This window comes from Bos javanicus, chromosome X, assembly GCF_032452875.1.
Source record: "Bos javanicus breed banteng chromosome X, ARS-OSU_banteng_1.0, whole genome shotgun sequence".
NCBI classification, from domain to species: domain Eukaryota; kingdom Metazoa; phylum Chordata; class Mammalia; order Artiodactyla; family Bovidae; genus Bos; species Bos javanicus.
This window is the reverse complement of record NC_083897.1, coordinates 98,980,145-98,997,096: the sequence shown is the minus strand read 5'-3', so window position 1 is coordinate 98,997,096 and position 16,952 is coordinate 98,980,145. Positions and strand designations below refer to the sequence as shown.

General features: G+C 36.7%; 1 protein-coding gene across 16 annotated transcripts in view; it reads right to left on the bottom strand.

Annotated features, from left to right (window-relative positions):
* The window catches only part of ARHGEF9 (Cdc42 guanine nucleotide exchange factor 9), a 426,609-nt gene that overhangs the window by 14,818 nt on the left and 394,839 nt on the right, over nucleotides 1-16,952 (bottom strand). For all 16 annotated transcript variants that reach the window (XM_061410327.1, XM_061410326.1, XM_061410329.1 and 13 more), the window contains 2 exons: nucleotides 12,383-12,626; nucleotides 5,237-5,305 (listed from right to left, as the gene is read on the bottom strand). In XM_061410327.1, the coding sequence (XP_061266311.1) occupies nucleotides 5,237-5,305; nucleotides 12,383-12,626 (313 nt within the window). The remainder of the gene's footprint in view (nucleotides 1-5,236; nucleotides 5,306-12,382; nucleotides 12,627-16,952) is intronic.

Sequence of the window (16,952 nt, the reverse complement as noted above, 5' to 3'; positions counted from 1 at the left end):
CCTTCTAGTTTTGTGTTGCTATCTTTGCATAAAAAGGGGCAGTCACATACTCCAGTTTTTATTGACTGGCCTCTTTTTTGCATCCAATCATAGATTATTCTGTCTGGAACTTCTCCACTGAGCTCCCAGACTCTCAGAATGACACTCCCAGCTGTTAGTAATTGTCAAAATCTGTGTTCTTTGGAGAGAGTAAGGTAAAAAACTATTATGCCATTTTGATGATGTTGTCTAACAGTTTTCAAATGTGGTATCAAAAATATGACAGTATCAGAGGCCAACAAATGATATATAGATATTAGGGAGGGAGTTTGTGGAGTGTTCATTTTAATTTTTTAATTAAGCTTTTTATTTTGAGGTCATTGTAAATTCACATACAGGAATCAAAAATATGGAAATATGCCTTGGACCCTTTATTTAATTTCTCCAATAATAGCATTTTGCAAAACTATATTATAATATCACAGCTAGGATATTAACATTGTTATAGGACACAGTCAAGAGACAACATTTCTATCATCAAAAGGATTACTCTTATTACTCTTTTATAACCACACTTATTTCTTTCCTTTTCCCAATCTCGCCTTAACTCCTAGCAACCATTAGTATGTTCCTCATTTCCAAATTATATTATTTGAAGAACATTATATGAATGGAATCATATCATCTGTAACCTTTAGGTATCAGGTTTTCTCAATCATCAAGATTCCTTAGAAATTCACCCAAGTTGTTACATGTACCAGTAGTTGGCTCTTTTTATTGATGCATAGTATTCTATGATATAGATGTACCAGTATTTGCTTAATTACTCACCCACTGAAAGACATCTAAGTTATTTCCAGTTTGGTCTATTTTGAACGAAGCTGCTATGAACATTTGTTTAGAAGTTTTTAAGTGAAAATAAATTTCCACTTCTCTGGGATAAATGCCCAGATGTGTAATTGCTGGATCATCTTGTAGTTGTTTATTTTATGTTTTAAGAAACTGCCAAACAATTATGTAAAACAGTGGCTATACTGTTTTACACTCTCATCAGCAAGGTATGAATGATTCTGTTTCTATACACCCTTGCCAACATTAGGTGTTTTCACTATTTTTCTATTGCCTTTGTAAAAGATATGTAGTGATAGCTCATTGTGATTTGCATATTTTCAATGATTAATGATGCTGAACATCTTTTCATATGTTCAGCTGATACCCAAATATCATCTTCAGTGAATTATCTGTCTTTTGCCCATTTTCTAATTGGAATGTGTAATTTGTTTTTGTTTGTTTTCATTTATTTTTTTACTATTGAGTTTTGAGAGTTTTTTATATATTCTAAATACCATTGTTTTGTCAGGTACATGGTTTGAAAACATTTTCCCTAGCATGTAGCTTATCTTTTCATCTTCTTCACATGGTCCTACACAAGGCAAAATTTTCTACTTTGATAAGGTCCATTTTATCAATACTTGATTTTATAATTCAAGCTTTTGGTGTCAGTTCTAAAGAATTATTTGCCTAAACCTAATCCTGAAGATTTTCTCCTACTGTTTTTTAAAAGTTTGTAACTTTAAATTTAAATTCATTATCTATTTTGAGTTACTTTTTATAGGTTGTGAATTTAGGTTGAGATTATTGTCTTTGTTTTTCAGTTGCTAAGTCGTGTCTGACTCTCTGTGACCCAGTGGACTGCAGCATGCCAGGCTTTCCCATCCTTCACTATCTCCCAGAGTTTGTTCAAACTCATGTCCATTGAGTTGGTGATGCTATCTAACCATCTCATCCTCTGCTGCCCATTTCTCCTTTTGCCTTCAATCTTTCCAAGCATCAGGGTTTTTTCCAATGATTTAGCTCTTCCCATCAGGTAGTCAAAGCACTGGAGCTTCAGCATCCATCCTTCCAATGAATATTCAGGCTTGATTTCCTTTAGGATTGACTGGTTTGATCTCCTGCTGTCCAAGAGATTCTCAACAGTCTTCTCCAGCACCACAATTTGAATGCATCAGTTCTTCAGCACTCAGCATTCTTTATGGTCCGACTCTCTCATCCGTACATAGCTACTGGAAGAACCATAGCTTTGACCATAAAGATCTTTGTTGGTAAAGTGATGTCTCTGTTTTTTACTATGCTGTCTAGGTTTGTCATAGCTTTTCTTCCAAGAAGCAAGCATCTTCTAATTTAATGGCTGCAGTCACTGTCCACAGTGATTCTGGAGCCCAAGAAAGTAAACTCTGTCACTGTTTCCACTTTCCCCCTTCTATTTGCCATGGAGTGATGGGACTACCCTGGGATGGGATGCTATGATCTTAGGTTTTTAATGTTGAGTTTTAAGCCAGATTCTTCACTCTCCTCTTTTTTCCTCATCAATAGGTGTCTTAGCTCACTTCTTCCATTAGAGTGGTATCATATGCATATCTGAAGTTGTTCAGTGCCATTTGTTTAAAAGGTTATCCTTCCTTAACCGAATTGCTTTTGTACCTTTGTCAAAAAATTGGATGGACATATTTGTGTACGTCTATTTTTTTGGTTCTCTATTCTCTAACAATCTACTATGTCTATTCTACTAACACCACACTGTCTTGGTTACTGTAGCTATTAGTGTTGAAATCAGGGTAGACTTATTGTTCAAACTTTATTCTATTTCACATTTATTTTAGTTATTCTTACATATTCATTTGATTTTGACCTGTCCTAAAGCCTCTGGAGAGGAGGACTGTACTTGTGGCCCTAGAGAGCTCCATAATGGCAAACTGAAATGAGTTGATGTACCAGGAATTAATAATCGACTCTCAAGACAGTATAAAAGGCAAATGTAAAGTGAAAAGGCCTCCCTTGGAGCTAGGCTCTGTCCTCTGCTTTTCTTCAGCTAGGCTTCCCTCCCCCAGAACAATAGACTAAGTGAATAAGGCCCCATGACATTATGGGCTTCCATGGTGGCTCATGTGACTTGGAGAAGGAAATGGCAACCCACTCCAGTATTCTTGCCTGGAGAATTCCATGGACAGAGGGCCAAGACAAGCTACAGTACATGGAGCTGCAAAGAGTCAGACACGATTGAGTGACTAACACTTCACTTCACATGGCATTATAGATTGTGTTGGTATCTATATTAAATCTGAATTAGAGAAATAATAAAAATGCTCCTTATCACTTCCAAAAAGGTGTCATTGGAAGGATTAAGAAAGCTGGCTTTCTTAGGTATCTCAGAAAACTCATTTGTTCTTCCCATATGTGTGTGTGTGTTAGTCGCTCAGTTGTGTCTGACTCTTTGGGACCCCATGGATTGTAGTGAAAATCACTTCTACAAATGTAGTGCCCATGTGTGTCAAATATATCAGTCACCACAGTCCTGGACTAGGAGGGCCTTGAAAATGGAAACAGAAATAATGGAGGAAATTTTTAGGAATTCAGTGGTTTGAAACTAGATAAGTTTATTTGAAGTCTAGATGGATAGCTGTTCAGGTGAACAATTGTTTGGATACTGGGAGACAAGAAAAGACCTGCAAGAGATAGTCTTGAGACAAGGCAGAGAAGGAACATGACACAAACGCTTGGTATGAGCAAGTAGGACTGTTTTCTAATTGGTTGCTTTGTGCATGTTCTTCTGCTTTAAGGTTTCTCAGTGGAAAAATAAGCCAGTCTCAGATAGACTTGGGAGAACTTGGGCTGAGGTAAAGGAATACCATCCCATTTTGAAGGTCAATGTGGTAGGGGCAGTGGAAGGATTCAGAATGAGAGAAATTCAGGAGGAAAGAGCCTCCAGGAGACAGAGGTGGGCCACTAGGACAGCAGCCCTTTTGTACCCTGAAGACTGTCCAGGTAGTGGGGGCTCATCTCTCTAAGGAATAAGCACATTCTCTCAAAGGATTCTCCTATCCATACAGATCATAGACTTAGTGTAATTAACTCCAGATTACTTTCTAACACTCCTGTTTTCACCACTAAGGAGTTAGGAGTGGTTGCCTTTAATTTCCTACCTAAAATGAATCACATTTCCACAACGAGTGAAAGTGTCAGTGAGCATCTTCAAAGACTAAGAAGCAATAAGAAGTTAAAAGGAAGGCCATGACTAGCTGGATGCCCAAGCTAGGTGCACTGGTCAACTGGAAATCAGATATCCACAGGCACTAAACCTCTTCAATAAAAAGGAACTTCATTGGGAATAATTAAGGGTATATTATGTGACTGCTAGAACTTCAGGCAACTTGAATCTAATCACTTAAATGGTCACTAATTCTGAATCAGAGAGCCCTTTAAGAGAGCACAAGGAAGGGCCTAAGGAAAATGAAGTCTCACTAAGATTGCCTACCCTGGGGAGAATAATAATGGCTGTCAGTAATAGAAACAGCTGTCAGTGGTTGAGGTGAGACAAAAAAATTGAGCTGTTCTTAACTAGCATGAAGGATCAACAGAACCCTGAGGTGACGAGGAGGGTGCAGCAGACTTGGAAACAAGCTGACTTAAGTTCAGAGTCAATTTATGCCAAATATCTTCAGTTTCTTCATCTGGAAAATAAGACTAATAACGTCTACCTTTTCAGGGGTATCATAAAAGCGAAATGAAGGAACTTATATAAAATGACTGGTACTGAATAGCTTCTTGAATAAACAGAGGGTAGTTCCTTCCCTTTGTTCAATTAACCATTTTAATGTTTTCTAGTTCATGAAAATGAGAAAATAAAGCTTCATTTACTCAAGTTGATTTCCAAGGTATTTTTCTTTTTAAAATACTTTAGTTTATGACTCAAAAAGAGAACAAATATCTGAATCTTCTGTCTAGGTTCAGTTTGAAGTCTTCCATTCTGATTTGGGGTTCATGATTTGGCAAATGCCCCCAGTCCAATGAAAGAAGGTTATATGCATATCCCTAATATATATATATATATATATATATACATGTATTAATAAATTCCATATATTTACTATTGTCCAACTGTTTCTAAATTGTTAATAAAGTTTAGTTTCTCACTTTAAGGGAAAATAAAAGAAACAAAGTTTCTATTTTTTTCCTGTACCCAATGAGCTATCTGTAGACATAGTTATCTTAAATTATTCACTCCTAAGCCTTAAGTCTTTTAAAGATCATTTACCACTTATCATCAGAGACACCTGGGAATCTGGACATTTCCCATGACCCTAAGTGAACTTTAGCATGGAAATAAGCATATGAATATGCAAATACATAGCTTATGGCTTTTCAGTTTCACAATGAGAGTGAGTGAGGTCAGGGAGGTTGTAGTTAAAGGCAGTTTTACCTTTTTGTTTAGAGACTTTTCTCACAGTCATTGCAGCCTGCCTCTTCTGATTTTCAGAAATCTCAAACCCTATAACACAAAAATAAATCATTGTTATGAGTAACATAGACCTTTTTTAAAATGTATAAATTAGTACAAGTTTTCTGGAAGAGTAATATTAACACTTACCTACAACAATGCATTTCAATGTATAGAGGGGCAAAAAGGTGAGAACATGAGTTAAGAGGCTGTTAAATGGAGAGTGGTTGAATAAAATATGGTGAAAAGTGGAAAGACATTTCACAATCAAAAGCAAAACTAAAAAGAAAAATGAGCTAAAAAATGAGATTACAGCAGAAAATATATATAGACTTAAGGAAAAGTTTTACAAGGAGGAAAAAAATTGAATGGCAAAAGCAATCAAAGAAATAATCAAAATATCTGTGGAAGTTCTTTGCCAATTTTTAACTGAGTTTTGGGTTTTAACTAATTGAGCTGTAGGAGTTCCTTATATATTTTAGAAATTATCACATGTATTTTTTGAAAATATTTTCTCCCATTTAACAGGTTGCTTATTCGTGCTGTTGTTTTTTTTTCTTTTGCTGTGCAAAGGCTTTTTGGTTTGATGTTTTCTATTTTTGCTTTCCTGTCCATGTTTTTGGTGTCATATCCAAAAAAATCACTGTCAAGACCAACATCAAGAAATATTTCCTGAATGTTTTTGTCTAGGATTTTTACAGTTTCAAGTCACATGTTCTAGTCTTCAGGCCACTTTGAACTGATTTTCACATATGGCATAAAGTAGGAGTTCAATTTTATTCTTTTTCATGTGGATATCCAGCTTTCACATCATTCATTGAAGAAATTATCCTTTCCCAATTGTGTATTTTTGGAATCCTTGTTGAAGATATGTTGAATATATAAATGTATGTGTTTTTCTGAGCTCCCTATCCTATTGCATTCATCTACATGTCTGTCTTTATGCCAGAACCAAACAGTTTTAATTATTATAGCTTTGTAATATATTTTGAATCAGGAATTGTGATGTCTCCAGCTTTATTCTTCTCTCTCATGGGTATACTGTGGATCCCCATGAATTTTAGGATTGTTCTTTTTTTTTTCCTGTTTCCATAAAAAATGCTACTGGAGTTTTAATAGGAGCACATTGAATCTATAGTAAATCTTTAGTAAAATGACCATGTTATTAACATTGTCTTCCATTCCAAGAATACAGAATGTCTATTTATTTATGTCTTCTTTAATTTCTTTCAGTAATGTTTTGTAGTTTTCAGTGTACCAGTATTTTACATCCTTGGTTAAGTTTATATCTAACTATTATATTCTTTTTGAAGCAATTGTAAATGAGATTGCTTGCTTAATTTCTTTTTCATATAGTTTGTTGTTAGTACATAGAAACACAATTTACTTTTGTATGTTGATTTTGTATCCTACAAATAAATTCATTTATTAGATGTAAAAGCTGTTTGTGGAATCTTAGGGTTTTTACATATAAGATGATCTCATCTGCAAACAGGAATAATTTTACTTTCTCTTTCCTGATTTGGAGGAATTAATTAGTTAAGCCTAATTGCTCTAGCTAGGACTTTCACTACTACATTGACTAGAAGCAGTGAATGTAAACATCTCTTGTTCCTGATCTTAGAGAAAAAGCTTTCAGCTTTCCCCCAATAAGCATAATATTAGCTATGAGCCTTGTGAGCTTTCAATATATGGTTTATATATTGAGGTAAATTCCTTCTATATATTGTTGATAGTTTTTATCATAAGAGTGTGTTGAATTTTTTCACATGATTTTTCTGTATCCATAAGGATGATCATGTGACTTTTCCCCTTCATTTTGTTAGTGTGGTGTATCACATTAATCGATTTACATATGTTAAACCATTCTTGTATCCCAGATAAATCCCACTTGGTCATGGTGTCTGATCCTCTTATTGTATTGTTGAATTTTTTTTCCAGTGATTTACAGAGGACTTTCCCATGGATTTTGTTATAGATATTGATTTGTAGTTTACCTTTCTTGTGGTGGAAGGCTTAATATTGTTAAATATCCATTCTGACTTGAAGCTATCTATAGAGTCAATGTAATTCTATCAAAACCCCAATGGTATTTTTTTTACAGAAACAGAAATAGCATGCCTAAAATTTATGTGGAAACATAAAAGACCCATAATAGCTAAAGCAATCTTGAGAAAGAAGGGCAAAGCTAGAGACTTCACAATTCCTGATTAAAAATATATTATGAAGCTACAGTAATTAAAACAGTATTGTATGGCATAAAGAGAGAACTCCAGATCAATGGAATAGGATAGAGGGCCAGAAATAAATGCACACATATACAGTCAACATATCTTTGACAAGGCTGCCGAGAATACACAATGGGGAAAGGATAGTTTCTTCAACAAATGGTTTTGTGAAAATTGGATATCCACATGCAAAAGAATGAAACTGAACTTCTATCTTATGCCATACATGAAAATCAATGCAAAGTGGACTGAAGACTTGATTGTATGACTTGGAATTGTAAAACTCCTAGAAGAAAAAAGGGGAAAAATCTTCTTGACAATGATTTCTTAAATACCAAAAGCACTGGCAACAAAGAAAAAGCAGACAAATAGGACTACATCAAACTAAAATGATTCTGCACAGCAAAGAAAAGAAACAACATATAAAAAGGCAATCTATGCCACTCTAGTATTCTTGCCTGGAAAATTCCATGGACAGAGGAGCCTGGTTGGCTATAGTCCTTGGGGGTCCCAAAGAGTCAGACATGACTGAGCATGCCCACACACAAACTGAAGTTCACTGAGCTCAGTCAAGAATTTTCTTAAAAAAAAAAAAAAAAAGGCAATCTATGGAATGGGAGTAAATATTTGGAAACTATATATCTAAGGGCTTAATATACAAAATATATAAGAAACTTCTCTGCTCAGCAGTAAATAAACAAACAAACATATAGCAATTAAAAAGAATGGTCAAAGGACTTGCATAGACATGTTCTCAAAGAAGTCATACAAATGGCCAACAGGTATATAAAAGTATTCTCCACATCACTAATTATCAGGGAAATCCAAATCTTAACCATAATAAGATATCACTGCACTCCTGTTTAGAGAGCTATTCTTGAAGAAACAAAAGATGATTAGTATTGGCAAGAATGTAGAGAAACTGGACCCATAGTAAACTGTTAGGAATTAAAATGATTTAGTCACTATGGAAAACTACCATATGATCCAGAAATCCCACTTCTGGTTATATGTGCAAAATAATTGAAATCAAGATCTTGAAGAGATATCAGTACTCTCATATTCATTGCAGCATTATTCCCAAAGGCCATGATAATTGAAACAATCTAAATGCCTGAGGATGGATAAAGGGATAAAGAAAATGTTGTATGTATCTTTTTATATATACACACACATACACACACACACACACACACACACACTAGAATATTATTCAGCCCTAAAAAGAATGGGAATTCTGCCATATGTGGCAACATGGATAAATCTGGAGGACATTTGCTAATTAAAATAATGTAGTCACAGAAGGACAAATTCTATATTTGCATGAATATGAAGTGTCTTAACTAGTGAAACTCATAGACAGAGAGCAGAATGGTGATTCCAGAGAGAATCACCAGAGATAACAGGGAGCTGCTTTTCTATAGCTATAAAGTTTCATTTACATAAGATATGAATAAGTCCTTGAAACTTGCACAACAATAAGCATACAGCTAAGACTAGTATATTGTGCCTTTAAATTAGCCTCCAATTAAAATAAATAAATACATTAAAAAACAAATAAATAAAAGGAAAAAAATTAAGTACAGAGCTCATGGTGTTTTTGCCAGTTAAAAAACTAAGGCTAAGGTCTCACCTAAAAGAAGAAATTTTGCCTTACAAGCTTCGGACCTACAAGCCCTATCCAAAGACAGCTTTGCTCTATGCCCACGAGTTCAAGCCTACCCATGATGTTTGAACCTGAATGCCTGGAGTTGCTTAGCCAGCCTTCACAATCACATAATGCAATTCTTATAATAAATTTCTTAATAATAATTTATCTCTTATTGGTTATGCTTCTCTTATTGAACCCTGACTGATATAAGGAGTTATAGTTAGATTCTGTATTCTTCAACTGGAGTGGTTCTGATGATAAATTATGTTTAAGAAAGCAAGTTACAGAGTAATATGTATAGTACAATTTGTATCTTTTAGTATAATATTTATATTTTTATAAAGTCTTATGTGTATATGTTTATATGAACTTGAGATTAGTATGAAAAGAAACACATCAAATTAATACTGATTATCTCACACAGCATAGGAGCAACAGAGAAGGGAACAGAATGCTAAACTTTATTATATTTCCATATGTGCTTAAATGGTTATTATGACTATGTATTTTATAATTTAAAAATAAAAATAAAAAACAAAAATTATAGTAAATCCACATGACAGCCATAAAAATAATGATTAAAATAGTAAATGATTTACAGAAATGTTAGTGATATAATTTTAAGTGACAAAGATATAAATTTATATCTGTCATGAAGTGGCAGAGGTTGGGGGAGACAGAAATAAAGATTCAGGCACTCTAATTTTTTTTTTTAATTTAGACACATAGGAAAAAAGATGGGAAGGAAATATACAAAAATATTTATAAAATTTATCTCTGGGTAGTATGTTCATGTGTGATTTTTAGGTGTTTTTTTCCTTGTATTTTGTGTTTTTTCCCCAAAATTTCTTTCAAAGAAAATGACTTACTGTTATAATTAGACCAAATTCTTAATATTTTTAAAAAGACGACTGTTGGGAAGCAATTTCTGGAAGCTTTTCTACAGTGTGGGAGATATGTTGGAACCAGAGTGAATGGTATGAGTCTTCTAGTTGATCTAGGATCTGCAAAAAGCACACTAAAACAATTCCTCTAATAGCACTAACAATCTAGGCAGTGTCAGAGATTGTTGGTACCTTCCATTAGGACAAGCAGCCAGTAGAATTTCTGTAATGATTCTACATCATGTCCTAAAGCAGTGCCCAAATGCTAAAAGCAAACTGAATTCAATGGGACTTAAAGTGAATTATCAATAAGTACTCTACCCAAAACCTGAGAAGACTTAGATAAGACGAAGCAGTGTCTTTCTGATGATCCTTCCTTGCCTTTGGACCATTTCAATCCCAATACTTCAGATAGGAAAATATATTTGTACCAGGACTCAAATGGTAGGCCCATTTTTTTAGAGGCAGTTTCTTCCAACTTGAATACAAATGTTTTAAGGTATAATTCTCCTCCTTTAGGCAGGAGAAGGTAATGGCACCCCACTCCAGTACTCTTGCCTGGAAAATCCCATGGGTGGAGGAGCCTGGTAGGCTGCAGTCCATGGGGTCGCTAAGAGTTGGGCATGACTGAGCGACTTCACTTTCACTTTTCACTTTCATGCACTGGAGAAGGAAATGGCAACCCACTCCAGTGTTCTTGCCTGGAGAATCCCAGGGACGGGGAAGCCTGGTGGGCTGCCATCTATGGGATCGCTCAGAGTCAGACACGACTGGAGCAACTTAGCAGCAGCAGGAGTGAGGCAAAACCAGAAACTCTGGTGTCCTCTCAAGGAATTTCAAAGCCTGGCTGTATTGTATTTTTTATGCCAGAAAGGCAGGACCACGAGCAGGAGACCAGATAGTACTTTGTAAACCACAAGGTTAAATGCTAAATCCCACAGTGGGAAAGCAGTATAAAAAGTATCTCTACCAGCTATATTCCCTGTGGAAAGGAGAATAACTTATTTGAAATAAAAGAGTATGGTTTAGTGTGATTCTACATCATGCAAATGGTCCTGGTTTTAAATCATGCAAGTGGCCCTGTTATATTTTCTATAATTTACTTTAAAATACTTTTATACAGAGAACATGATATATACAAGAACATTAATAGGGGCATTTAGTTAACACCTAAAGTGATCTAATCAGGAATACACACTCAAGAAGTGATTTGTTAACATACTGAACATTCAGAAGTCTTTGCTCAAGAGGCCACAACTACCAGCAGTTCAGTCACCTTAATTTGGGAGGCCTAATTAGTCTAATACATGTGAAAATGAATTTTCACTGATAAAAAAGAATGCTGTACAAGATGTGCCCTCTCCACAAATGTCATATAGGCACTTAAGCCTTCACAAGAACTGGGTATAAGAATCCAGTGAACCCTGCTGCTGCTGCTGCTGCTGCTAAGTCGCTTCAGTCGAGTCCAACTCTGTGTGACCCCATAGACGGCAGCCCATCAGGCTCCCCCATCCCTAGGATTCTCCAGGCAAGAACACTGGAGTGGGTTGCCATTTCCTTCTCCAATGCATGAAAGTGAAAAGTGAAAGTGAAGTCGCTCAGTCGTGTCCGACTCCTAGCGACCCCATGGACTGCAGCCTACCAGGCTCCTCTGTCCATGGGATTTTCCAGGCAAGAGTACTGGAGTGGGTTGCCATTGCCTTCACTGACAGTGAACCCTATAGCCTATATATATACTTCAGAAGGAAGCCTGAAATTTAAGATTGAAAATGAGTACTATATTTTGGCCTAATCAGAGGATTTTGTCACCGGACTTTGACTAGGAAGTTAGCTGAAAGTGAAAGTGAAAGTCTGTCAACCGTGTCCGACTCTTTGCAACCCCATGGACTGTATATAGTCCATGGAATTCTCCAGGCCAGAATACTAGAGTATGTACCCATTCCCTTCTCCAAAATTACCAAATCTGCCTCAACTAACCTAAACTTTTCACAGAAGATGCTGTTGTGTATCTAAAGACAGAGTTGTGACTTCACTGAAATTACAGAACAGGCTGTATGACTGCTTTTGTGTTTGTTTGCTAATACACTTTTGTACGTTTGGGAGAATTGAGCCTGAGGTTTGATTTAAGTGTATTAATCTCATCTAACAGTGATAATGTAGGGGAAATCAACCTCTAAGTATCACTTAACCCTGACTAATAGAAACTATTGTTATCTGCCAAAAATAACCTAATAATAGGAAACCACCAAAGTGGATTATGTCAGTTTACAACACAAATTTCTCTGCCTCTAGAAAAATGAAAATTAATTTAACTCTTCTATGTTCTTCATATCCATATTCTTCTTTCTCCTCTCAGGTCACTTACCAATTTTTTCATCTTCCTGTACCATTTTCCTCTCTTCTCTGAAAGCTCTGAGCCAGCGTATCTTCTCCTCCAATTTCTTGGCAAAGAATAGATGTATCTCCTCAGTCTCCTTGTTGTGAAGCTTGAAGGCATTTTTCATGCTTACATTAAAGTCATCATCTCTGCCATCTTCAATGTCCACTACCTCATATTTATCCATATCAATGCGGCCTTTGTAGTATAGAATGTCTCTCCGGATCAGGTCCTAGACAGAAAGAAAGAGAAGGCTTTTTGTTGGAGGTATGTGGAGAGTGGGTATAAGGACAGTTGGCACATATGCACAGCAGAATGCTAACATTGCCATTGTTCTGGTGTATCAGTGAGAGGTGGTTTGGTTTAAATCTGGACAGGTTACCTTAGCTTATGACACTAACAGTTGGCTAACTAGATGCTATTAGAGAAATCCTCTGGCCTACATCTGTGGATTTTGTCTCAGACCTCAGCCTCAATGCACATATGTGTTTACAACAAGACTGCTGATGTGAAGTAGGAAGCAGTAAGCCACACATGCACTGCTACAAAGGGCTTTTCCTCTTCCAAAATATTTGAAAGCCTTCCAGAAGTATGAAATGAACTGACTAGTTGCCTGAAGTATACTCAGGAATCTAAGTAGACCATCAAGACTGGCATATCAGAGAGGGAATGAGTGATAAGAGTAGCTAGGTAGTCAAAGGCTGCTGGCCAGGAAGGATTACCTAGAGAAGGCTGAACACTTAGAATTCTGGGGGTTTTTGGAAAAGGACTCGTCTAGCAGGAGAAATGTAGGGAAAGTGAATAAAAAGCTTCATATGTTGACATGGATGAATCTCACAAATCTTATTGCATGAGAAAAATAAAAGTAGTAGTTGGATACAAAAAATATATTGCCTATCCATTATGATTGTTATTTTTATTCTTGGGTATATGAAATTGAATTAAACCCAGTCTATTAGACACTCATAATTACTCAATGTATAGTGCCCTTATATCTCTATTCATTTACTTGCTTACTTACTTTTATTGACATATTAAGTTTTGGTGAACCCAATGCCCATTCCAAAACCTGTAACACCAAGGCAGCCCACATATTAAATCACATGTTCATAATTCCCCTGCTTTCTATTCTATATAATTTTATCTCATCTACATGTATTCTGTTTATATAAAGTTTAAAAAAACACAAAACAATGCCACATAATGTTTAGGGATATATACAAAAATTATAAGAAAAATACAACAATGATACATGCCAAATTCAAGGGAATACAAAGAGGAGAATGGGGACAAGAGAGAAAAAAGGGAAATGGATGGAAGATGGAGAGGAGGAAGACGATATTTATAATGATTTATTTCTTAAATTGAACGGTTTGCCTTGGAAACAAGCAGAGATGATTTTGTCGTTTTTGAGATTGCATCCAAATACTGCATTTCTGAAGCTTTTGTTGACTATGAGGGCTACTCCATTTCTTCTAAGGGATTCAAAATAAAGCAAGGCAAAGGCTAATAGAGTTTTGCCAAGAGAATGCACTGGTTATAGAAAACACCCTCTTTCAACAACATAAGAGACAACTCTACACATTACTCTACACTCTCCAAGACTCTACACTCTACACATCACCGGATGGTCAATACTGAAATCAGATTGATTATATTCTTTGCAGACAAAGATGGAGAAGCTATATATAGTCAGCAAAAACAAGAGTGGGAGCTGATCATGGCTCAGATGAGTCCAGTTCAGTTCAGTCGCTCAGTCATGTCTGATTCTTTGTGACCCCATGAACTGCAGCAGGCTAGGCCTCCTTGTCCATCACCAACTCCCAGAGTTCACCCAAAACCATGTCCATCGAGTCGATGATGCCATCCAAATATCTCATCCTCTGTCATACCCTTCTCCTCCTGCCCTCAATATTTCCCAGCATCAGGGTCTTTTCAAATAAGTCAGCTCTTTGCATCAGGTGGCCAAAGTATTGGAGTTTCAGCTTCAACATCAGTCCTTCCAATGAACACCTAGGACTGATCTCCTTTAGGATGGACTAGTTGGATCTCCTTGCAGTCCAAGGGGCTCTCAAGAGTCTTCTCCAACACCACAGTTCAAAAGCATCAATTCTTCGGTGGTCAGCTTTCTTTATAGTCCAAGTCTCACATCCGTACATGACCACTGGAAAAACCATAGCCTTGACTAGACGGACCTTTGTTGGCAAAGCAATGTCTCTGCTTTTTAATATGCTGTCTAGGTTGGTCATAACTTTCCTTCCAAGGAGTAAGCGTCTTTTAATTTCATGGCTGCAGTCACCATCTGCAGTGATTTTGGAGCCTAAAAAAATCAAGTCTGACACTTTTCCCACTGTTTCCCCATCTATTTGCCATGAAATGACAGGACCGGATGCCATGATCTTAGTTTTCTGAATGTTGAGCTTTAAGTCAACTTTTTGACTCTCCTCTTTCCTTTCATCAAGAGGCTCTTTAGTTCTTCTTCACTTTCTGCCATAAGGGTAGTGTCATGTGCATATCTGAAATTATTGATATTTCTCCTAGCAATCTTGATTCCAGCTTCTGCTTCCTCCAGCCCAGCGTTTCTCATGATGTCCTATGCATATAAGTTAAAAAAGCAGAGTGAAAATATATAGCCTTGACATACTCCTTTTCCTATTTGGAACCAGTCTGTTGTTCCACGTCCAGTTCTAACTGTTGCTTCCTGACCTGCATACAGGTTTCTCAAGAAGCAGGTCAGGTGATCTGGTATTCCCGTCTCTTTCAGAATTTTCCACAGTTTATTTTGTTCCACACAGTCAAAGGCTTTGGCATAGTCAATAAAGCAGAAATAGATGTTTTTCTGGAACTCTCTTGCTTTTTCCATGATCCAGCAGATGTTGGCAATTTGATCTTTGGTTCCTCTGCCTTTTCTAAAACCAGCTTGAACATCTGAAAGTTCACAGTTCACATACGGCTGAAGCCTGGCTTGGAGAATTTTAAGCATTACTTTACTAGCGTGTGAAATGAGTGCAATTGTGCAGTAGTTTGAGCATTCTTTAACATTGCCTTTCTTTGGGGTTGGAATGAAAACTGACTTTTTCCAGTCCTGTGGCCACTGCTGAGTTTTCCAAATTTGCTGGCATATTGAGTGCAACACTTTCATAGGATCATCTTTCAGGATTTGAAATAGCTCAACTGGAATTCTATTACTTCCACTAGCTTTGTTCGTGTGATGCTTCCTAAGGCCCACTTGATTTCACATTCCAGGATGTCTGGCTCTAGGCGAGTGATCACACCATCATGATTATCTGGGTCATGAAGGTCTTTTTTGTACAGTTCTTCTGTGTATTCTTGCCACCTCTTCTTAATATCTTCTGCTTCTGTTAGGTCCCTACCTTTTATGTCCTTTATTGAGCCCATTTTTGCATGAAATGTACCCTTGGTATCTCTAATTTTCTTGAAGAGATCTCTAATGTTTCCCATTCTTTTGTTTTCCTCTATTTCTTTGCATTGATCGCTGAGGAAGGCTTTCTTATGGCTCAAGTCATGAATTCCTTATTACCAAATTCAGACTTAATTTGAAGAAAGTAGGGAAAACCACTAGACCATTCAGGTATGACCTAAATCAAATCCCTTATGATTATACAGTGGAAGTGACAAACAGATTCAAGGGATTACATCTGATAGACAGAGTGCCTGAAGAACTATGGATGGAGGTTCATGACATTGTATAGGAGGCAGTGATCAAGACCATCCTCAAGAAAAAGAAATGCAAAAAGGCAAAATGATTGTCTGAGGAGGGCTTACAAATAGCTGAGAAATGGAGAGAAGCTAAAGGCAAAGGAGAAACAGAAAGGTATACCCGTTTGATTGCAGAATTCCAAACAGCAAGGAGAATAAGAAAGCCTTCCTCAGTGATCAATGCAAAGAAATAGAAGAAAACAATAGGATGGGAAAGACTAGAGATCTCTTCAAGAAAATTGGAGATACCAAGGGAACATTTCATGCAAAGATGGGCTTGATAAAGGACAGAAATGCTATGGACCTAATGGAAACAGAAGATATTAAGAAGAGGTGGCAAGAATACACAGAAGAACTATACAAAATGACCCAGATAACCGTGATAGTGTGATCATTAACCCAGAGCCAGACATCCTGGAATGTGAAGTCAAGTGGGCCTTAGGAAGCATCACTACCAACAAAGCTAGTGGAGGTGATGGAATTCCAGTTGAGCTATTTCAAATCCTAAAACATGATGCTGTGAAAGTGCTGCACTCAATATCCCAGCAAATCTGGAAAACTCAGCAGTGGCCACAGGACTGGAAAAGGTCAGTTTTCATTCTAGTCCCAAAGAAAGGCAAAGCCAAAAATGTTCAAACTACTGCACAATTGCCCTCATCTCACACACTAGCAAAGTAATGCTCAAAAGTCTTCAAGCCAGGCTTCAACAGTACATGAATCCTGAACTTCCAGATGTTCAAGCTGGATTTAGAAAAGGCAGAGGAACCAGAGATCAAATTGCCAACATCCGTTGGGTCATGGAAAAAGCAAGAGCATTCCAGAGAAACATCTACTTCTG